The 19271-nt window shown below is 42.0% G+C and overlaps 1 protein-coding gene across 1 annotated transcript in view; it reads left to right on the top strand.

Annotated features, from left to right (window-relative positions):
• Nucleotides 1–17460, top strand: part of LOC125642900 (amine oxidase [flavin-containing] B-like) — an 83291-nt gene extending 65831 nt beyond the window's left edge. Inside the window, exons 11-15 of the mRNA XM_048864829.2 lie at nucleotides 3971–4028; nucleotides 5250–5347; nucleotides 6547–6658; nucleotides 8420–8482; nucleotides 9391–17460. Of these exons, the coding sequence (XP_048720786.1) occupies nucleotides 3971–4028; nucleotides 5250–5347; nucleotides 6547–6658; nucleotides 8420–8482; nucleotides 9391–9546 (487 nt within the window). The 3' untranslated portion in view covers nucleotides 9547–17460. The remainder of the gene's footprint in view (nucleotides 1–3970; nucleotides 4029–5249; nucleotides 5348–6546; nucleotides 6659–8419; nucleotides 8483–9390) is intronic.
• Nucleotides 17461–19271: the final 1811 nt, after the last annotated feature.

Raw genomic sequence — 19271 nt, 5'->3', positions numbered from 1 at the left:
AAAGCTAAAGTTATATGGCAGGGTTGCGGGGGAGACCTTTATTTAAGCGTGGACAGGGTATGTTCAAACTTAAAAACGTGGGATGTTCTGTGTCCAAGTACGCATTTTAACAGTAAAGGTCAGCCCAATTAGAGACAATATTGGTGTCCTCAAATCAGCAATATGTGAACTCTCGCAGCTTTTGTAAAGTGGGATCATGTGGAGCATTATTCCACCAGCTCTTAGAGCAATAGCACTGTTCCACTGAGCCTCGTTCATTTTTTCAGGAACAGACCAGATATTCTCCATCTGCATTTCAGCTTTGGGCTGGAACTACAATAGGTGATTGTCAGAACAAAAGCTGGGCAAGCACCTTGAAATCCGTTGTGTTCAGCATTTCAGGCTATCATTAACACCAAATGCCTGTTTCACCATGTGTCAGTATATTAAGTGCAATTGAACATATGCAGTACTTGATAACAGTTTACATTTCTATGCAATAAAAGGACACTTTTGTGATTTATAAGAGTGCCATGAAAGACAGACCAATTTATCAATTGGCGTCAAAAGCGTTCACATGTTTATCTGACTCTGAGATTAATTTTTAAACAATGGGACTTTGAATATTTACTGAGTGAACATTAAACTATTGATGACTCTCAGTGGTAAAGAATGGTTCTAACGTACACTGTGCTTAATGTAGTATATTACTTACAATGAGAAATCCATCCCATCCACACAATTTAAGCCTCACTTTAGTTCTACACAGGGAAAAGAGGCAGACTGAGTGGCTGGCCAGGAGGCATCTCCACACCCACCTGTAAGCTATGTAGTGGGGCTCCCCCAAATGGAGTCACTGAAGTTGGGACTGGGTTTCCAAGATCCAGAAACCATGTGTTCCAGGGGTTGCATGTAGGCTATGGCCACTACACTAGCCCATTGGCTGGAACAGGAGTCAGTGCAACAGTGCTGCAGCCTGCCCACCTGTTGTGGGAGTGAAACCCCTCTCCACATACTACCCCGAGACTCCCCTAGACAAAGACCAATCACTAATGACAGTGGGCTAGATTGTGGCCCAGCTTGCAGAGCCACTCAAGAGGGCATCTGGTGCTCCCTTGTGCCAGCTGCCCAGACTGTGAATATTAGTGCAGGGAGGAGAATAGCCGCCATTGGCTGCAACAGTGCCACCCCCATCTCCTGCGCAGTGCAACAGGGACAATACAATATCTGCTGGCTAGCAGAGCTACACAGGGCACTGGGGAAGTACCCTGCCCCAGGTACTTCCTCCACAGAGCAGAGGGAATCCAGGAGGTAGATTTCGATGCTTAGAGTCACCATATGCTTCCTCGGCTGCTTCTGGAGCAACGCAGTGACATGTTCCCTTTGCTCAAGGCTTGTGGGAAGCCGTGACTGAGCCCAGGGCCTGGAGATGAGGATTTTGCCCACAGCGCATGTAGATGTATGGTACGCTCTGGACAGAGTGTTAGCAATAGGCCATTTAAATAAAATACTAAACCATTCCAGGGGGAAAGGCACAGCTGTGTGAGCAGCAAGCACATCTGCAAAGATTCGCCCTCGCTGTGGGGACCACTCAGATAAGTCTCTTCGATAAAATGTTGTCACCGACCCCATTCAACCCTTTTGAAACAGCTATTTGTTATTGAGAATTAAAGCTATATAATGCCCTCCTATGCATTTGTTTGCTTGGCTGTCTGAAAATGCCGTTTTCAGGTTAATATTTACTTTTGCTTTTGCAAAGTCATTTTGTCTTTGCAATTTAGTTGGCAAATAGCAGTGGAGCTTACAGCTTCTTGGAGCCTAGTTGCTCTCTTCCCACAAGGACCTCCATCTGCCCGCAGGAAAGTTGGTTACCTCTGCTATGCAGTTCACCTTCCTAGGACCCTGCAATGGGATCTTCTGGAGGTTCTGTGATCCACATCGGGGAAGAGGGCAGACCAGGGCTGGGTTTGGAGGGAGGCTAATTATTCCTGCCACAGCTCTGTGAGGAGTCAGGACAGTTAATACAGCCTGAGATTGTATTAACTTTTCGGTGGCACTCCTGTGTGTGATGGAGCCACCCAGGATGACTCCAGGAACATCTGTAGGATGGGCTGTCAATGGCCATATGGCTCCAATGGACTGTGGTGTTAGAGAGCTGGGTGGGTGGCGGTGGGGGGAGAAGCAGAGTGTCCTAGGCGTGGTCCAGTGGCTGTGGCTTTGGGGGATTCCTGAGAACCCCGGGCTTTCAGGGCTGAACCCCTGCTGTTTTTGCAAGGTTGGAAACCCGGCCTCCAGTGGAAGAATGCAGAGTCCCCTGGCACTTTTCTGTTAATTGCCTTGCTAGAGCACCCAAGCTGGGCCTTTGTCTGAGATGGATAGAAGGGACTTCCTTTAGGGAGGATAAAGAAAGAGCTAGCGAAGAGGTCTTCTTCTAATCATTATCACTGGCTCCCTTTCCTTGCTGACTGCAGTGTGACTCCCTCATTGAGGTATTGCAGCTCTCTGAGCTCCCCCTCGTGTTACTTAGGGCTGCTCGGTATGTCTGTGGAATTGAATTGACAAGGGTTTGGAAGAGCTTGTGTTTTGGCTCATGGCAGGTGACAGCACACTATTAAACTGTATCAGCACAGTCAGTGTGTCTGTGTCTCTCTCTCTCTCTCTCTCTCTCTCACACACACACACACACACACACACACACACACACACACACACACACACACACACACACACACACTGTAATGGGCACAGATCCAGCAAGTCTCCAGAAGCCCCATGCACTTACCTGAACCCATTGGCTCTGAAAATCCTGTGAGAACAGTGAATCTCGCAGTCTGTCACATTAAGCATTTCTGCTTCCAGAACAGGTGATTCCTCAAAGGGCAGAAAGGAGAGGAAATATAACAAAGGACCAAATCTTTCCTCCCTGTCAGAAGCCCTGGTAGCTGGGCTTGGCATGGGTCCTGCGAAGGTGGAGCGGGAAAGAAGTCCTCCTCTGGGCACAGACCAATGGCCCAGTCACTCCATGGCTGCTACTGTAACTCTGAATGTGTAGTAGCCTCCACTCTTACTGTTTCCACATTATGCAGCATGGAATAGGCTTTGGAGCTGCATAGTGGGGCATCCTCTATCTCCACTTTTCCCCAGCCCATTGCTGCACCACCCCTGAAACCTGCTGCACAGAGAAGTAGCTGAACCGCCACAAAGCTGGGCTCCCTAATACATGGGGGATGCGGATCCCACTTGTGTAGATTCCCTATATACTCTGCCCTCCTGTATTTGTGCTGTGTCTGGGGGCCTACATTTCTTCTATGAATGGGACAGGATTTGCATCAAAAATGGATTGAGCATGGGTCTGTTTTTCTTTTTTGGTTCTTAACTGGTGCACTTGTCTCATTTTGATCTTTTTCCTTTTGGGAAACGGTGGGCTATGTCTAGTACCAGACAACAAGGGCCAGAAAATGACTGGGAAGTGGGAACAGACTCCATTGCTATTGCTTTGTTACAGAAGGAAGTACAGCCCCATACAAATAAAGAAGTGAAAAAGGAAGAGGGATTTTTAAATTTCAAACTGGTTCCCTGAGATCACAAGCCAGCAGTGTCTTGTTTCCCTTATCAAAATTCAGCACAGGCTGTCAGCCAGGAGACAAAAGTACAAACCCTCACTTCTCTCTTTCTCTGGCAGATTAAATGACTTTTGGATAATATATAAATTTGAGATGATTGGGATCAGGGTCTTAGGGAGTGATTTGCAAAACTGCTTGTTAAGTTGACTCATATAAAACAGAGTATGTCAGTACATCAGTCAACTTTATTGACTCATTTCTGAAGTACAACTCCCAGCCTCCAAACTCTCAGTAATCAGAATAAAACCAAAAGAACTGAAACCTCCAATTTAGACGCAGAATAATCTTTGTTCTCTCAAAGTAAGAACGTGTCAGCAGTGGATTATTTTCTTCCTTGTGTTTAAATCTTTGTTGCATTTCTCCCATAGGAAGAGGAGGATCTGCGAGCTCTATGCAAAGGTTTTGGGATCAGAGGAAGCCTTACATGTAAGAACATAACACATCCTGTCGATCTCATTATTGTAGTTGGAAGGCACAGGGTGAAGTTGGAAAGTAGCAATAAAATCAATATTCTTGGCACTGTATCCTACGTTTAATCAGGATTAGTGTTCTTCACCATGCTTATTAGTTTGTACAGAAGAGATGGAAAATACTGACAAACTTTACATCCCATTTGAGAGTGATTAACGTGTTCATGTGAAGCAGTTAAAAATACAGGAGCTCATTTTAAAATGAGCCACTAACGCCTCAGTGCGGAGTGTTACCTTCATTATTATTATTATATGCTAAATCTCAGCCGTTTTCAGCTGCTGCACCACGGCTTGCCTCCTCATCCAGCCCGTGCCCTGCATAGTGTTCCTTTTTGTCTCATGATTGCTCCCTCCCATAGCAACATCTGCTTTTGTTTCTTTCTGTTTTTCCCTTCCTTGTAAGGGAAACTAACTGTTAGGGTTTGTATGCTCTCCCAGTTTCTGAAAACTCATTTGCTTTATATTATAAACATCCTTTATTTTATTGAAGGCAATTTTAGGTGGTTGAAATGTTTAGATATGAATCACAATAGCATGCCATTTTACACATAACTCCCATATACTGTATTGCTACAAAAGTGGCACACTTTGCATAATCACTGTATAAGCACATAAGAACGGCCATACTGGGTCAGACCAAAGCTCCATCTAGCCCAGTATCCTGTCTTCTGACAGTGGCCAATGCCAGGTGCCCCAGAGGGAATGAACAGAACAGAGCAATTATTGAGTAATGTATATAAGTAAGGATAGCTTACGGGGATCCTTTCCAGTCCTAAGAAATCTGTGATTTTGGGGCCTTAGGCATCCTGAGAGTAAGCAGGTGCAATTATACTGAATACAATGGGAATTACACCTGCTTACACCCAGGCTGAATTTGACTCCATGTTGCCTCTGCTGCTTGAAGCACAAGTCTACATAAACAAGAGAATTAGGAGGATCCAGTTCTACAATGTCCAATTTAACCAGTAAAAAAGGCCTGCAGTGTCTGAAGTTAAGGCGTATGTCTCATCCACATTGCATTAAGAGACTTGTTAAATGGGCTCATCTCTAGTCAGGCATTGTAAGGTGATACAACAAATCATAAGCTATTCTTCACTGCTGCCTTCTCAGTTCTTGTAACAGCTTTGTCCTTAGGGGTTTTTCCCCCTTCTGAGGTTTCATTAACTCTGTTTTACAGCCAGTGCATTATGAAGAGAAGAACTGGTGTGAGGAGCAGTATTCTGGCGGGTGCTACACCGCTTACTTCCCACCAGGGATAATGACACAGTTTGGAAGGTACAATGTCTCACTAAGGGACTCAAGAACAGAAAGATAAAAATGAACAGCTAAATATCCTCTGTAAGGCCCTTAAGTCCTCTGTGAACAAATTTTCTTTATACCTGGAGTATTGCTTAGGGAATACTTCAAACAGCCTTGTAAAATTTTACTTCCCCACTTGCCTGGATTAGGTTTTTTTGATGGACGAGTCTCATTATTAGTATTTTCATGTTCATCATTGACTACAGGGAAGAGTAGATGAGTAGATTGTTGGAGGTGGGGGGGATTGGTTTTTGTGTGTGTGTGCACGTGCCCAAATTGGTAAATTTTCATGACAGTTTTGCTTTTCAGATTTGGGATTGGCTTTACCATTTCCTTTGTGTTTTTTAATATATTTTATTGGTATTTTAAAAATAAAGTAAAAAGGCCTGGATCCTGTAAATATTTATGAACATGAGTGACTTCAGTGGACTGTTCCTATTAGCAGACAGAGTCTATTGCAGTAACTACTGTGCCACCATGTATTTTGTCCTCCCCGATTCAGGTTTTTGAATAAAAACAGGAGTGACCCCAAAAAGCAGCAGTGGCCAACCTGGCCGTTGCCATTCAGTTGTGCAGTTATGTTCAGTTAAGTGCTCTGGATCCTTTTTGAAATGTAAATTTCTGCAATTCTAAAGTAACTAAGAGCACTAAAGAAATCCTGATTTATGACCATATAGTGCCTTCAGTTTTTAAAGTAGACTGAACTTAAAGTGCCTTAAAGTAGATGATTGCAGATCCCAGCAAAGCTATGTGATCCAGGAAAAACAAACCTCTGTCTCTTTCTTCTTAAGTGTTATGGGGGCTACAGTATGCTATTCAGAGTGCTAGCAACTCCATCTTTCATCTCTAGAGTCTTGGCTATGATAACAAGCGACAACAAGCCTTGTCTCAGTCTAGTTCTCTTTTGGACTTCCATGAGCCCCAGAATCACACTCAAAAATAGCGTTAGGAGGATTGCAGTAATACTTTCTGAGCCTTTAGAAAACATAAGGAGCACCAGGAAGCGTCTAATGTAAGAAATGAAATGAAAGGCTGACTATCCAAATAGCGTGCTGCATTGCTAACTCTTAAGTGTTGATTGATATTTAAAGCACCCTTCTCCTGTTTTTTACCCAAGGAATTTTGTCATGCTTTCCTGATCTGGCTGATACAACCTATTTTTGTCCATTTTAAAGGATCATTCGCCAGCCAGTTGGTAGGATCTACTTTGCTGGCACAGAGACGGCTACAGAATGGAGTGGGTACATGGAGGGGGCTGTGCAGGCTGGAGAGAGAGCAGCTAGAGAGGTACAGCTCCATACTTATGGCATGCTGCATGGGGAGAACTTTTAAGTGTGTTTTGCAAAATCAAGGCTGAGATTTTCAAAGCCATGTAAGGGATTGAGATGCCCAGTGGGAATTAATTTTAAGGAAAATTCAGCATTACCAGTCTCAAGCATTTAAAAATCATGAGATTGGATTAAAAATGAGATTTGAAAAAAAATTAAAATTGGGTTCTTTTTGTTTGCAAGTCCATTTCTGAGCCTTTCGGGGGCACCCACGTCATACTTTCCTCTGCAACCATGAGGGCTAGACATTTAATTTTTTAAAGCTGAGATTCTTACCTAATCATGTGTCTCTAGGAACTGAAGCTGTAAGCTAGACATCAGATACTGTCAGACTTGCAATAAAAGGACAGGAATGGGCAACGATGGTGTCCAAATCCCATAGGCAGCTTTGAAAAGCTCAGCCCCAAAGTTTATTTTCAAGAACGATAGTTGTGATGCTGTCCTGTAGAAGAAGTTTGGCCCTGTGCTTGGTTGATCCTGAATGATGATGATTTATAGGAACATACACACTTCATTGTATGTAAAAATGACATCTTCCCAGCTATTTTTGTAAACGTTGTGGTTTATGGGCAGATCCACTTCAACAAAAGGAATCGCCTATTTGTTTCATAAGAGGTTAAGGGGTCAGCTTTGGGACCTCATATGAGGGAGGTAATCAATAAAGTATCGTCATGTGTCGTGATGAAAGCATTAAAGCAGAACCTCTAAAGGCTCCTGCTCAGGATAAAGCTGAAGAGCTTAGATGTTGGGCAACAGGAAAGAACTGTATCCTGGGAGTGATGTATACTTAAGAACTAATCCCCATAACACTGTTAATTGTGCAAACTGATAGACCTGCCAATCATCTGATGTGTGTCTGAAATGGGACCACATCTCAGGAGACGTCGGATGTTGTTAACTCTGCAAAGGACTGGGATAGAATATCAAGAAATTAAGATATCCACATTATATTTTGGAAATGTGCGCATTAAAAAAATAATGTTCACCTTCCTGTCATACTCTCCTCCTTGTTTCATGTAATCCTAGCACTTTTTCATGCCCACCAATAGATACCAACTATTTTTTTTTTTTTTTTTGGAATAAATTTTGCTTTTCTGGCACTGAACCCTAGGCTCTCCCTCCCTCACATGACCTCAATCCTATTCCTGTGTTGGGTCAACTTTTTTCAAAATTAGCTTCCGATACATTTTGCATGTACCTGTTTTACATCTACATGTCTTGCGTGCACTACTTCGATGTCAGTTTGATAGGATATGGGCCACAGATTTGTGGTTAATATGAGGCCCTAGTTCAACAAGATTTTTAAGCATGTGCTTAATTTTCAGCCTGGCTGACTTCAGCGGGACTACTCACATACTAAATTAGAAATGTGCTGCTGAAGTACCTTGCTGAATTAGGATCTGGATGAGTTAAGGAGGCTTCTTCTACTCCTTCATCCTGAACCAATATCTTTCTTTCCTAGAAAAACCACCACCACTCACACTGGAGTGATTACACAGCTAGGAAAGAGGTGCTTCTCTGGGAGTATGTCAGTAAATAACAGCCCCTCCCAGCAATCTGATGTGCAAATATCAGATTTTCTGTTAAATCTGAATACATACAATCTTATTTGCTAAACCCTTATCTTGATTATAGCAGCATCAGCTTAGAGCAAAAACTGAAAGCCAAATGTTTTGCCCTTTAAAAGAATGAATGGAACTGATCAGTTCTTTATTTTCAGATACTGTGTTCGATGGGGAAAATCTCAGAAGGTGAAATTTGGAAGTCAGAACCAGAATCAGTTGTAAGTTTTCCTTCAGTTCCTGTGAACTTTCCTTTGATATTAATGATGAGATAAAATATGTTTCAGAGTAGCAGCCATGTTACTCTTTATTCGCAAAAAGAAAAGGAGTACTAGTGGCACCTTAGAGACTAACCAATACCTTCATAAGCTATAGCTACAATTACTATTCTGCTGGCTGCCAAAACTGTCCCTGGATAACTGGGAACATGACAGGTACCCAGCAAGGGGTGGAGGTGTCTAAATACTCTGTAAACATGGTACAGGAAAGAGTATTCAACTTTTAATAAGGCAAAAAATCCATACAGGTATTTTTTACAATGCTTACCTTAAATTGACGAGAATGCTTTGGGCCTCATATTTCTTCACAACCTATTGTTGTCGTTTCGGAAGCTTTTCAAGCTCAGACATATTCATTGCTCACAGCCACCTTTAATACCGCTGGTTGAATTTTTTTTTAAATTTGGATAAAACATTTTGCTAAGAAAAGCAAGGAACAATTTGAGTAAATTTTGGCAAAAAATGTTTCCTGCCTTTTAAACAGCTCTTCTTTTTATTGAAGTGAGTACAAGGGAATGCAAATGGCCAGTCTTGGGCTCTTTCTTTAAAATATGTTAATTTCAGATTTTAGGGGCCCTCAACAAACATGTTGTGTTTAATTCCTTTTCTCAAGTAGATGCTATCTACCCTGTTCTGGTTGTTTCCTGATTCATCAGCAGGGCATGGGATAAGCATTAATAGCAACAGAGTGCCAGATCTTGCCTGAATATAATATACTTCTGTTTAAAAGAGAAAGTACACCTAAACAGATTCAACCTATCTCTGTTTCTGCTGTGATATACTTGATATTTATACTCTCCCTTTCATAGCAGAGGTGATCCTGCACTAATACTGAATGTTCTCCCATGCAGGATGTCCCAGCCCGGCCAATCACTACTACTTTTTGGGAGAGAAACTTGCCGTCTGTACCAGGACTGCTGAGGCTGGTTGGATTTTCCACTTTCTTCACTTCAGTGGCTGCTGTTGGGCTATTTGCCTACAAAAAGGGGCTGCTAGTTCGAAACTGAGAAAGGTGCCAGCACAAAGCTGCATACTTGCTGTGTTCTTTGTCCAAAGGTTTTTTTGACGTGCACTTATCTGTCTTCAAAAGCAGATCAGGACTGGTAAGGGGAGTGGGGGGAAGTAGAGATGCAACTTTAGAGTGAGGATGAGTGAAGGAGTTCAGATAAAGTAAGGACCCCTTGAACAGTGACCTATTTTTTAGCACCATCATTTGAGGTTCTGAGACAGTGGTGGGCAACCTGTGACACGCGGCCCATCAGGGTAATCCGCTGGTGGGCCGCCAGACAGTTTGTTTACATTTGCACAGCTGCCCACAGCTCCTAGTGGCTGCAGTTCACCATTCCCGGCCAATGGGAGCTGTGGGAAGCAGTGGCCAGTACGTCCCTGCAGCCCGCGCCACTTCCTGCAGCTCCCATTGGCCGGGAACGGCGAACCGCGGCCACTGGAGCTGCAGGTGGCTGTGCAAATGTAAACAAACTGTCTGGCGGCCCACCAGCGGATTACCCTGATGGGCCCACGTGTGGCCCACAGTCTGCAGGTTGTCCACCACTATTCTGAGATGTTCCACTATGTGGAACTTTGAATTTCTATTCAGGTCTGCAAATGAAAATGCCAAGATACCGTGAGAAGGCTGTTCTTATATTTTCAGCCTTTTGCACACTTGTATCTGACCCAACCTGAACTCTGAACATTTAAAGGCCACGCCCATCCCTAGTTATAGGGGGAGTATTGCCACACTCATGTTCCGGAGATCTAGAAGACTTCAGTTGTAGCTTAAAATAACTTTTGAATACATGCAAATTGCAGGTGAGGGTCTTTTAATGTATTTTTTCCCAAAACACCTTGAGCCCAAACAGCACTTACAAAAAAATGTAAGGCTAAATTTTGAAATTGTTGTTCCAAACTATGCAAGTGCTCATGAGTTTGTCAAGGGTATAATTCCTCACTTTACGTTTTCAATCGCATGTTATGGACTATGGACCCAGTGGCACAAAAGAGGCTATAAAGCTGGCTTAAGTGGCCTCCTGAGGATTCCCCCAGTCTAGTGGCTCTACAGCACTCCTATCCTATCTGGGTTCCATGGGGCTGCTAGAGGTAGTGCCAGGGGTCAGATTAACCCCCCCTGTTCACCCCACGGAGCCATGAAGTAACTTTTACAGTACTTACTTTTCTGCACCCTTGTCTAAGCTTTTTGGGGTAGGGACTCTCTCTCACCTTGTGTTTTTAGAGTACAGTGGGCCCTAGATCTCAGCTGGAGCCTACAGGCACTGCCGTAATAAGTAATAACTTTGTCTAGTGTTGAACACAGCTTATCTGGGCCAGAGAATCTGAGCTAACGTCTACACATTTTTCCAACAATTAGTCCTTGAAATGTAAATGGAAATCTCTAAACAACATTTCCATTTGTATTTCTTAGAATTTATGTTGTGTTGAGGGGTGCACCTGGAATTGCGAGGGTGATTTCTCTTATGTTCTTCTGCCCTACAAAAATAAAAAAAATTCCCTGCTCAGCTTTGCTTCTTGATTCATATCACTCTAAATTGGACTCTTTTATATACACAGTTAATAGTTTTCTCCATCACACATATAGTCATCCAAGATGTGACCTGCTTTCCAGTCCTCTGTATTTCACTTAGGAGGAAAGGTTATTGCGGTTCTGCTCTTTCTAATATAATTTCCAGAAGAAAGGAATCTTACTACTTTACCTTAGTATCCTCAGACTTCATTATTTTTTGTAAAAAAGCAAGACCAGGCAAGAGAAGAGCTTGAAAATCCTTCCAAAACACTATAAAGCTCTGTGTTAGTGAAAAGTACCCAATCTTTGTATGTACCAAAGGCCCAGGACAATGGAATTCAGTGTGAGTGACAGCAGCATGGTTTGCAGGGCTGAGATCATCATCTTCTCCCTCAGTTCATTTCTGGACTGTAATTGCTTCCAAGGAGAAGTAGTTTCTACTTCCTGAGAGTGAGAGCAGCCAAACTGTGCTTGTTAGTCACCATTCTTTGACGAGATCTTGTCTTAAGCTTTCGGGTCTGTGATTCCCTGAGTTTCAGCCTGCTAGCAAAATGGAGTGCAATTGTTTTTGCAGCACATCTCTAGTCAGATCTAGTTTTCACCTTCTGTGTACTTTTGCAAACTATATTATTAAGAAACGTACAGTCCTGTAGTGGGAGTTTTGGAAATCCTATGAGCAAATTCTCTGCTGGTGTAAACGGACACAGCACTACTGACATAAGTGAAACACTGAGCTACCAACATTGCAATATTTTCAATTGTCCTTTTCTATTCAACCTTCAGTTAAAGGCTTTCTGGCATTACATTAATTAATATGAAGCTATTATTCCATGCTACATTGAATGCCATTCTAACTACGCTCCATAAAATCTTCTCTTGATGACATTTCACACTGCTTGGCTCGCAGTTTTATGAGAAGATGTGAATGATTAAGCACAAGATCATTGCTTGCCCTACATGCTTGCACAAGGGAATGAGGGGGCATAAAATGTCTTGCACAGCTACCTGCATCGCAGCTCTCAGTGCAGAAAGGAGAGCAGCCTCTGAGGAGTCACTCCTCCTCCTCCCGCTCAGATGTGCAGCATGGGGTTGCAAAAGGTGGAGCCTTGACTAAGCCCCACAGCAAACCAGTCAGCATAGCTGAGGCAACATGAAGAGAGGGAAGAAATCTGTGTGTGGTAAAGGACTGGGGACCTTCCCACTGGAGTAAGGGAGAGCAGGGGCCTGAATTGTGACTTTCAACGTCTGCTCCTGGGGCAGTGCAGCTATGCACTGCCCCTTGCGCAGGGTAGACTGCTAAGCAACTACCTAGTCCTGTGGTATCGGCTCCAAATCCATATGTCTGGTGGGAGACTTCATGATCTAGATAGTCAAGATTTTGTAGGATCTTTAAAACAACCCCCCTGAAATCAAGATTAGGAGGACAGTTCATCAGCAGGGTGTTAACTGTAAAAGGATCAATTGCTAAACTATGCAAAATGCAATAAGCACTTCCACATCAGTAGTTAGAAATGCAGTACAAGTCCGACTGACGTTCCCAAGCTCTTAGTAACTATTCAGGGGGTTGAATCCTGAAGAGATCAAATGGAGCCCTGGAAAGCTTAAGCATGTACCGGTGTTTCTGTCCTCCCTGCATTGGGGCCTTTGAAACAACGTACACAAGAATAAAAAAATTAGCTGTCCGCTATATGCGGAGTGTCACAGTTTGGGTCCGCTGCACCTCTGTTTCCTCTTATTGGTTCAGTAAGTCAACCCACTCTTAGCAATGGCTAGGGGGAAGGAAGCTATGTCTCTCTCCCTCCTGACTGGGGTATTTCCAGGTTGAACTGTTCCCTGCCTTCACTGATATTCCCAGCAAAAGGCAGTCTGCCCAAATAGGCCTGCTTGCTTTCTCTTCAGAGACTAATAATGGAGTGATTGCCAACAGCTATAAGTAACTACACAGAACGTCCTATGCAAGCCTCTTTTACTCTTAAGGTAAAAGCACTTCAGAAAAAACACATTAAAACAATACTAATCTCCATGCATGCTACATGATCTTACCAGAGATCCCCTCCTCCAGTTGTCTCCAGCATGTTTTCTGGCAAGTGAGTCCTTCAAACCCCTCAAAGGAGTCTCTTCTGTGGGCACAAATTCACAACAGCCTCAGCTCAGAACTAGCACACTCATGAAAAGTTTAGTCCCTCCTTTATGCAGGTTGGAGGTCTTTGAACTGGAGTTTTCAGAAGCAGGTAATCAGTATACAATTGGTTTCTCTCCCCAGGGCATAGTTTCAAAAGGATGGATTTGAGGTGGGTCATTTGCATTCCCCTCGCCCCCCAAGTATTTCCTAGGAAATCCACTTCACATGTATTGTCCCCAAAATCATTTGAAGTTCCTCCTGATATCTCCAAGAGATTACATTAATCACGTTTTCCTGCTAAAGAAGTTCCATACAACTCACAATAGTACACAAACATTTTCATTTTTAATAGAATGAACTCCAGAAGTGTTGAATTTAATTCAGTAGGGTTTAGCTTAATTCAGTTAAGTTTGTCCAGGACATCGCCATAAGTGTCCCACAGAGTACACTGCACCAAATTCTTCTCTCCTTCTACACTGGGGCAACCTCAATAGAAAGTTGTAGGTGTAATTGAGAGCACAATTTAGTCCAGCGCACATAGAATTCGAAGAGATCTAAACTGGTCAGCCAGCTGGAACTATTTTGAGCCTATTTGCACTTTTTGCTCCAGTTGATGATGTTTTAAACTAACTGCAATTGCACTGCAGTAAAACATGGAGTGAGGCAAGAAAACAATGACTCCAATCAGCAGCTGGGGCATACATAAGGCAGAGAAATTGTATAGTCCGCTTCATATAGATCTTCAAGGCCAGAGTCTGATGCTCCGGGCTCACGCTTAGTAGTACTTTATTCTGCTCATGGAGAATTGTCATCCATTACTCATGGAGTTGTTGTCATTGTGAATAAGGGTATCAGAATCTGGCTCTTAGATTTCATTCTGTGTCTTTGAATTGGATGCACCAGATAGTAAGCCTCTTGTGATAAAATCCAAGCAGCTGCTACAAGTGTGTGTTCTCACATCAGCCTTTAAACTAAATAGAAGAATTCTTCAGATGTCAAGATCTTGAAGTCAGAGGAACAGGGTACAGTGTAGTAGATTTCAGAGTAACAGCCGTGTTAGTCTGTATTCGCAAAAAGAAAAGGAGTACTTGTGGCACCTTAGAGACTAACCAATTTATTTGAGCATGAGCTTTCGTGAGCTACAGCTCACTTCATCGGATGCAGATGTGACCTTTCTCACCTTGTCACACAGAGAAGCAGTTGGACAGGGTACTTCTAAGACCTATTCTTGTTGATTGATTTGTAATCTATCCCATGACTCCCATTCTTTGACCACTTCGTGTCTCTGGGAATTGATGGGGGTGTCATCTACCAAAATGAAATGATGTTGATTGGCCTTTGGCTTGATAGCTTTTTCTGGCTCCTCCTGCTTTAGTTTCTAATCTGCTTTACCTGGGCACCCTGGCCTGGTTTTTCATTCTTGACAGTCAGACTCCCTGGAAAGCACAGCAGAGAGCAAGATTGTTTGTTTGTTTTTTTCCTCTTGGCTTTTAACAGCTATCTAGTCACAAGTCTGTCCTGGCAACCAGTGACCTTTCAATACCTCTTACTCATATCACAGTCTCTCTCTTTCTCCCCACCCTAAAGTTGGCAGTCCTCTCAGGCTCACAGGCAGCTCACTGGAAGATTTTTTTCCCTAAAAAGGACAGGACTGTAAGAGGAGCTGAGCAATGTGAGCCTTGCAGACACAGCAAGCAGAAGAGAAAATTACATCAATGAGAGCAGTTTGCTGTAAATAGCTTCTCTTTAGTGTTATACAATGTGAATGAGGCTCAACCCAGTTGTACTTTGTTTACTAAACTTTTTAGTAACTGGTGGCTTAGATTTGTTTTTCCACAGGGAGTAGTGGGATGCTCAGCACTTGTGAAAATCAGACTTCTTATGCAGGAGCCTAAATACAGACAGACAAGCTTTACTTTAGGCACCCAGTTTTAAAAATCTTGGCCTGATACTTATAAGTTTGACAGTGAAAACATATTTAACACACAGTGTACTGCTACATTTGTGGAATAATAACAACAGTGCCCCATTCTTTCCATCAGTAGATCTCAAAGTGCTTTACAAAGGTCAGTAGTCAGTAGGTCTGAATGATTTTGTTGACAAAGGTGTTTGGGTTATGAGTGTTGGTGCTGTCCTAGAAACATTTGGAAGGCCTGGATAGGGGAACTGCTAGTGAGGCTCATAAAGGCAAATAGCTTTTCTTCATGTCCAAAAGTTATCCAGCTTTTTCTCATGTGCCCGCTAGAAATTTTCCAGTCAAACCAGCATGTGTTGTGTGTCTCATGGAACCATAGAAGTCAAGTGAGGGAGAACTGACTTGGATAAAATTAGAACTGGTCTGAACCATCACCAACACTTCAACCCAGTTCTGACTTTTCATGAGCGTGATTAACTTTTTATAAAGAATTCTTTTTCACTGCTCTTAAATTCTGGGTTTCAATGGTGAGTAGAAAGTGAAATACTAGAAGAAAGGCAACTCTCCTGATCCTTCTGGCCCAATCAGAAATGGGAAGCGCTTGATATCTCATGATAAAACTGGATCCCATGAGATTTCCTCCCCCGTTTTGCAGACCTATGGTGTTTAAAAAGAAATGTTTGTATAAACACTTGAAGTTTTTGAGTGTTTTTTTTTTCATACTCAAACCTCTCAGGCTTTTGAAATATACTAATTGCTGCTCCAAATTATTCTTGTTGCAAATAAGTTGTGAATCCTAAGAACACAATGTGATTAAAGATAAGTGCAGTCAGTTGTTCTTTTGTTTATTAAATATTTTATGAAAAAACTTAGAAGTGACATTGTGTATGTATGGTTTCAGAGGAACAGCCGTGTTAGTCTGTATTCGCAAAAAGAAAAGGAGTACTTGTGGCACCTTAGAGACTAACCAATTTATTTGAGCATGAGCTTTCGTGATGAAGTGAGCTGTAGCTCACGAAAGCTCATGCTCAAATAAATTGGTTAGTCTCTAAGGTGCCACAAGTACTCCTTTTCTTATTGTGTATGTATGTACATCATGATGTCGTCAATAAATTGATCAGATGTGGTTACAGAATCCATTCCCCTTTGCACACATGGAAGGAACTTAGCACTAATTTACCTCTTTACACTCATTCTAACTGATTGGTAAAGGAAAGAAGTTTGAAAATCAGGTTTCAAATGTGATTATCAGTATAGTATTCTTAACTGATTGATTGAAGTCTAATGGGAAATATGCCCCCATGAGAAATCCTTCACTGTACTGATCTAGTCAAATGTATTGTGTAAACTGTGATGGTCATAATTTGTATTCTCACATATATTTTTGATGATCTGAGGGTCTGTCTTTAAAGACAGTGTACTTTTTGTATACTGTATCTATAACTATGTATTAATGTGACTGGTGTCAAAACATGATATGTAAATTTGTTCATGGCAACAATAGTATTTGGTAGTGATACAATTAAAAGCCAATCATACATGTTGTTCAACAGTACAGTAAAGTGAACAGTGAGAGAAAGCACAAGATGTCAGTTCTTTAACTGATTCATTACTTCTCAACACAGACCCCGATTCAAGAAAGCACCCTATTCAGGATAGCACTTAAGGTTAAGGAAGTGTTTTCCTGATTTACAGCCTAAAAGCTGGAGGACAAGCTAATGACTTTTATTACACTAATCATGGTATTTCCTAAATGGGACAGTGATGTTAATTAAGGCAGAAATTATAAAGGTCCAAAATTCTTACCATTTTGTTTTCTCAGATGAAAGCAAATATTTACATCTGATTTATGCTCAAAAGGGAATTGGAAAGAAATCACAGCAGAAGTGCCAGTACCTCTAGGCAACAACCAACAGTGCAGTTAAAATGTAGAGTACAATGCCCACAAAATAGACTGGGCCTGTGGCTAAACAGAATAGCATTCCCTCTAGCATCTCCACCTCAAGATCATCTTGATTCTGCAACCCTCTCTCCAATGAAGCTAAAAGTGAAATAGCCAAAGTAATTTTGTTTTGAGAGTATCCTCACAGTCAAATAGTTTGTCTCCTGTGGTCACATGCAGGACAGCATTGGTCGTGTCTGTCTCTGGTTTGAAAATAAAAATGACTTCCTTTTATAGGAATATGGATTCAGTGCGCGTGATTCATTTGTGCCTTAACTAATGGTAGCATTTTCTAAAGTGACTCTGTGTTGGCTGGCTCACTTGGTTCCCTTCTTAAGTTCCCTTTTCAGTAGGCTCTTCAGATATTTTTATCTAACCTTTTTTTAAACATAATCTAGAATCAATAAAGATTGTTCATGTCAAACTTGTGTGTGTGCGTTTCTTTTGTGAATCCAGAAACCTGCTTTTGATCTCTGTGTTATCTTGATTATTATTTTGTGATAACACAATATTTCATACTAATTTCATCGATGAGAACTTTGACATTTGAGAACTTTGTAACGCTTGGCAAAAAAAGCAAACATCTGTCTGGGATGTATTAGCAGGAGTGCTGTAAGCAAGACACGAGAAGTAATTCTTCTGCTCTACTCAATGCTGATTAGGCCTCCACTGGAGTATTGTGTCCAATTCTGGGTGCCACATTTCAGGAGCAAAAAATGATTAAAGGTCTCGAAAACATGACCTGTGAGGGACGATTGAAAAAAATTGGGTTTGTTTAGTTTGGAGAAGAGAAGACTGAGGGGACATGATAACCGTTTTCAAGTACATAAACGGTTCTTACAAGGAGGAGGGAGAAAAATTGTTCTTAACCTCCGATGATAGGACAAGAAGCAATGGGCTTAAATTGCAGCAAGGGCAGTTTAGGATGGACATTAGGAAAAACTTCCCAACTGTCAGGGTGGTTAAGCTCTGGAATAAATTGCCTAGGGAGGTTGTAGAATCTCCGTCATTGGGGATTTTTAAGAGCAGGTTGGACAAACACCTGTCAAGGATGGTCTAGATCAGTGCAAAATAGAGTCCTGATATCAGTAGGACCCTCTAAACACAGCCATAATAAAAATAAATATTAATAATAATACTAAAATAATGAATACAAATATTTGAAATATTCCTAGGAATTTTGACCATTTCTTAATTTTTTAAAAATAGGTCACCTCCTTTTTCAGAGCAAGTCTTCCCACATGCTATTTTCTGCCCTACACTGCTGCATTTTGTTAGAAATCATAGAATCATAGAATGGGAAGGGATCTCGAGAGGTCATCTAGTCCAGTCCCCTGCACTCAAGGCAGGACTAAGTTTTATGTAGACCAGGGATTGGCAACCTTTGGCACGCGGCCTGTCAAGGAAATCTGCTGGAGGGCCAGGATGGTTTGTTTACCTGCAGCGTCCGCAAGTTCAGCCAATCGCAGCTCCCACTGGCCGCGGTTCACCATTCCAGGTCAATGGGGGCTGCAGGAAGTGGCGCAGGCTGAGGGATGTGTTGGCTGCCACTTCCTGCGGCTCCCATTGGCCTGAAACAGCGAACCGCGGCCAGTGGGAGTTGCGATTGGCAGTCAGTAAATATATAATGAATTCAGACACAATTTTTACCAAATAATAAAACAAATCTTGCTTTAACCATGTAAAAATACTTCAACTTGTCATAATAGACATCGATTCTCTTTCTATCCCCTGCTTTAATTTAAGTATTAAAAACTTTATTTATAAAAAAAGAAACATTTGCTTTATCTTGCTGAAATTCCATTTATGACAAACTGACGAGAGCTTTAGTGTTTTCTCTCAAATTACTGCACTCTGGTTTTTTTGCCCTATCCCATCTGTAACAAAATACATTTTACCGGCTCTTGCTATCATGGCAGAGGGTCCTGTGGGTTCCCTGGGATCCCAGTCCTGCTGCAGGGCTTTACAGTAGAACTCTATTTTGTATAGTGTCAGTAGAAGGATAACTAATTAATAACAATACATTTCCTGAGAAACCAATTAACGAGCCTTTGCAAGGTTGAGGGGGGGCTGGAACATCTGCATGTTTTGTAAAATATGCTAGTAAAGACCCCTATAAACCTATCCGGAGAGTGAGAATGAAGGTCATTCTCCACCTTGTTGGTCATACTTATCCCAAGTTTCCAAAGTTACACCTTTTAAGCAAATTCCTAAAATGTGTAGGGGGCTGATTCT

This window comes from Caretta caretta, chromosome 1, assembly GCF_965140235.1.
Source record: "Caretta caretta isolate rCarCar2 chromosome 1, rCarCar1.hap1, whole genome shotgun sequence".
NCBI lineage: Eukaryota > Metazoa > Chordata > Testudines > Cheloniidae > Caretta > Caretta caretta.
The sequence above is the reverse complement of the archived record's forward strand: the minus strand, read 5'-3'. Positions and strand labels throughout refer to the sequence as shown.